The 3554-nt window shown below is 50.8% G+C and overlaps 1 protein-coding gene across 1 annotated transcript; it reads left to right on the forward strand.

Annotated features, from left to right (window-relative positions):
• Positions 1-1137: 1137 nt before the first annotated feature.
• On the forward strand, positions 1138-2821 carry LOC107124981 (mitofusin-1-like; the record flags this gene model as incomplete). The annotated part of the gene is made up of 3 exons (XM_015428459.1): positions 1138-1300; positions 1419-1543; positions 2713-2821. Coding segments are annotated over 3 exons (397 nt in total), but the record flags the coding sequence as incomplete, so codon positions are not given.
• Between the last annotated feature and the right edge of the window lie 733 nt (positions 2822-3554).

A 3554-nucleotide genomic window follows, 5' to 3' on the forward strand; every position in this document is an offset into this window, starting at 1 on the left:
GTTGCGATTTGACAGCATTTGTGTGTGTGTTTGTGTATATGTATGCTTTTTGGGGGGGTATTTTTGCATTTGTGTGTGTGTGTGCTTGTGCCTGGAAGTCACGACGACCTCTGGCAACTCACACTGGGGCATGGAGGACGTTCAGAGAAGTGGCTTGATAGCCTGCCTCTGCCTCCCAGCCCTGGTATTCCTTGGAGGTCTCCCATCCAAGTACTTGCCAAGGTCGGCCCTGCTTAGCTTCCGAGATCTGACGAGATCCGACTTGCCTGGGCTATCTGGGTCAGGGCTTGTATACATATGCTTTTTAATGAGATCGAGTTTGGCGTAGTGGTTAAGAGCAGCGTACTCTAATCTGGAGAACTGGGTTCGATTCCCCACTCCTCCACATGAAGCCAGCTGGGTGACCTTGGGTCAGTCACAAAGTTTTCTCAGCCCAGGAAACAAATCCAGCTCACCACGGAAAGAGCTAGAATTTCAGGCTGCCAGACAGTCTTCGGATCACCTGGCTATACTACACCCACCACCATACAATAAATATGTATTAATTCCACCCCTGACTATGTGTGGCCATAGATAGGGATAAAAGTAACTGTAAGCCACTCAGAGACCCCACGAGGTTCGAGCGGGATACAAGTCGAAAGCATAAATAAATCATTCATTCATTCACATGCTTTTTAATGCTCACAAAGTAGAATTTTTGCTCACAAGACTCCACAGCTTATAGGGGACATTGCCCACCACCATACAATAAATATGTATTAATTCATTCACGTGCTGTTTAATGTTTTGGGGTTGTTTAGATGTTTTGATTTCATTGCCTTAGCAGACCCTGAATTGGGTGGAAAGGCGCCCTAGAAAGGTTCTTAATGAATAAATTCGGCCATAAGATTTCTATTTGGGAGGGGCTGATGCTTTATATAGCTTGTCGTCCCCCCCCACACACACACCGAAAGAAGAAATGCTGCACATGTGTTCCGTCGGCATGAAACCTACCAGTCGTGAACGTGTCTTTCTTGGGGCAGAGCTTGGATTCCCCAGTCTCAGAATGTTTTTTTTAAAAAAAATGGGACGCCCTCAGACTTGCCTAAAACGACCCTCTTGGAGTGTGCTGAAGGTTGCGCTCCCCCCCCCCTGTAGAACCAGCAGTGGCAAGAGTTCCGTCATCAACGCCATGCTGTGGGACAAAGTGCTCCCCAGCGGCATCGGCCACACCACCAACTGCTTCCTCAGTGTGGAGGGAACGGACGGGGACAAGGCTTACCTCATGACCGAAGGCTCCGACGAAAAGCAGAGCGTCAAGGTAAGGCCTCCTTGGGACTCTGAGCTGCCGCTTGGGAGCCTTATGGCGAGGGCAGCTTCTTGGTCATTTAACTTGGAAAACCTTTTGACCTTCTCCTCACGTGTTGATTTCTTTGTAGACGGTCAATCAGCTTGCCCACGCCCTCCACATGGATAAAGACCTAGAAGCTGGCTGCCTGGTGCACGTGTTCTGGCCGAAGGCCAAGTGCGCCCTCCTCCGAGACGACTTGGTGTTAGTGGACAGGTACGGCGGTTGATTTTCGCCCGGCACCGAGAAGGTGTCCCAAGGGCAGCGGGTCTCTGGTTTTCCCTCTTGGCAGTGGTTTCCCCTCTTTAAACGCTCGGCTGGCGTTAAAAAAGCTGGCGAAGCGCCAACAGGAGCAAGAGGAAGTCTCGTGACGGAACTTGAAGACAGCCTCTGGCACTGGGCCGCGCTTACAGCCCTGTGCCCGCCAAACACAAGTGTGAGCACAAAAGCGTCCTCTGTCGTTTCTAAGTCATCCGTGCTTGGCCTTTTGAAAGGCAGCGGGCTTGCAGTGGGTGTCAGGAAGGGTAATGAAAACGTCACGGCAAATGTTTCCGAACACGGACAAGCTCCAGAAATTGTTGCAAAACCGGAGAATCCTGTTGCGCCTTCACGCTAGAAAGTCTGATTTAAATGGGAGATTGGTGAGAGGAGGGACCATGGTTCAGTGGGAGAGCATCTGCTTGGCATGCAGAAAGTCCCAAATTCAATCCCTGGCTTCGCCAGCTAAAAGGATTAGGCAACAGGTGATGTAAAAGACCTCCCCCTGAGACCCTGGAGAGCTGCTACCTGTCTGAGTAGACCATCCTGGCCTTGCTGGACCAAGGTTGTGACTCAGTATAAGGCAGCTTCAAAAAGAGCTTCCCCATGCAGAATTGCCTGGGGCCACAGGGTCTTTGATGAAGCTGCGCCGCAGCCCGCGCGCTTAGTGAGGATGACGGAGATCTGGGGTAGAGACTGTGTCACCATGCTAAGCCCGTGTCACTGCTTTGCTTAGGTGGTGAGTGTTCCCTCTAAGCTGAGTGAGTGTGAGCTAGCTCACAGCCTTTTAGCCGCCAACTCACACATTTTTGTCGTAGCTCAGCAAGGATGGCTGCGGAGCAAACTGATTCATGCAGTAGCCAAATGGCTCGCTCACAACTTTCATGCTGGCAGCTCCCCCACCCCCAGTGACCCCTGCCACCACCCCTGCTCCACACCCAGAAGCTGACAAACCCCACCCCCCCCCGGCCTGGAGAAAAATGGCTTCCTGACCCCAAAGTGGGGATCAGCATTTCCCTGGGTATGTAAGAAAGGGCCACAAGAAGGTACAAATTTATTTCTCTGTTTGTATTTGTAGCCTGGCCAAACGGATGGCTAGGTCACATTCTTTGTGTTCTCCCCCGCAGCCCTGGCACAGATGTAACCACTGAGCTCGACAGCTGGATTGACAAATTCTGTTTGGATGCCGATGTCTTTGTTTTAGTTGCCAATTCAGAATCAACTCTCATGAATACGGTAATAATTTTTTTTGGGGGGGGTTTGGGATTTCAACATTTAATTGCGGTGCATTCTCCCTGCCCCCTCTTCTCCAAGGAGCACAGTGGTGTGCAGCGGTGATCCTCACAACAGCCCTGCAAAGTAGGTTACAGTTGAGTTACTGGATCTGAAATGTCGCTTGAACTGGAGATGCCCATGCTGTTATCACAAGAATTCTGCCTGTGGGGATTTCCCCTCCCTTTGTTCAGGAGACCCATCCCTTTCTTCCAAACAACCATATCTAACTTGTCAGCATTTGCTTCATGGCTTCTCGAAAAACCTGTTTTGCTGTCTAGCTTGCCTATGCCCTGCCCAAGCCAGTTAAGAACATAAGAACATAAGAGATGCCAATGTTGGATCAGGCCAAAGGCCCATCCAGTCCAACACTCTGTATCCCACAGTGGCCAGAAATACCAGTGCCATCAGGAGGTCCACCAGTGGGGCCAGGACATTAGAAGCCCTCCCACTGTTGACCCCCCCCAAGCACCAAGATGACAGAGCATCACTTGCCCCAGAGTCCCTATCTATACCTTGTGGCTAATAGCCACTGATGGACCTCTGCTCCATATGCTTATCTAATTCCCTCTTGAAGCATGGCCCATATAGTGACGAGACAGGGCTTTCCCACCTGCTCTCCTCCACAAGGCTTGTCTGTTCCCCTGCATTTTCTTTCAGGCATCAGGCTCAAAGAGGAGGAGGAGGAGATTGGATT

The sequence above is a fragment of the Gekko japonicus genome, unplaced genomic scaffold, assembly GCF_001447785.1.
Source record: "Gekko japonicus isolate JY-2015 unplaced genomic scaffold, Gekko_japonicus_V1.1 scaffold11289, whole genome shotgun sequence".
NCBI lineage: Eukaryota > Metazoa > Chordata > Lepidosauria > Squamata > Gekkonidae > Gekko > Gekko japonicus.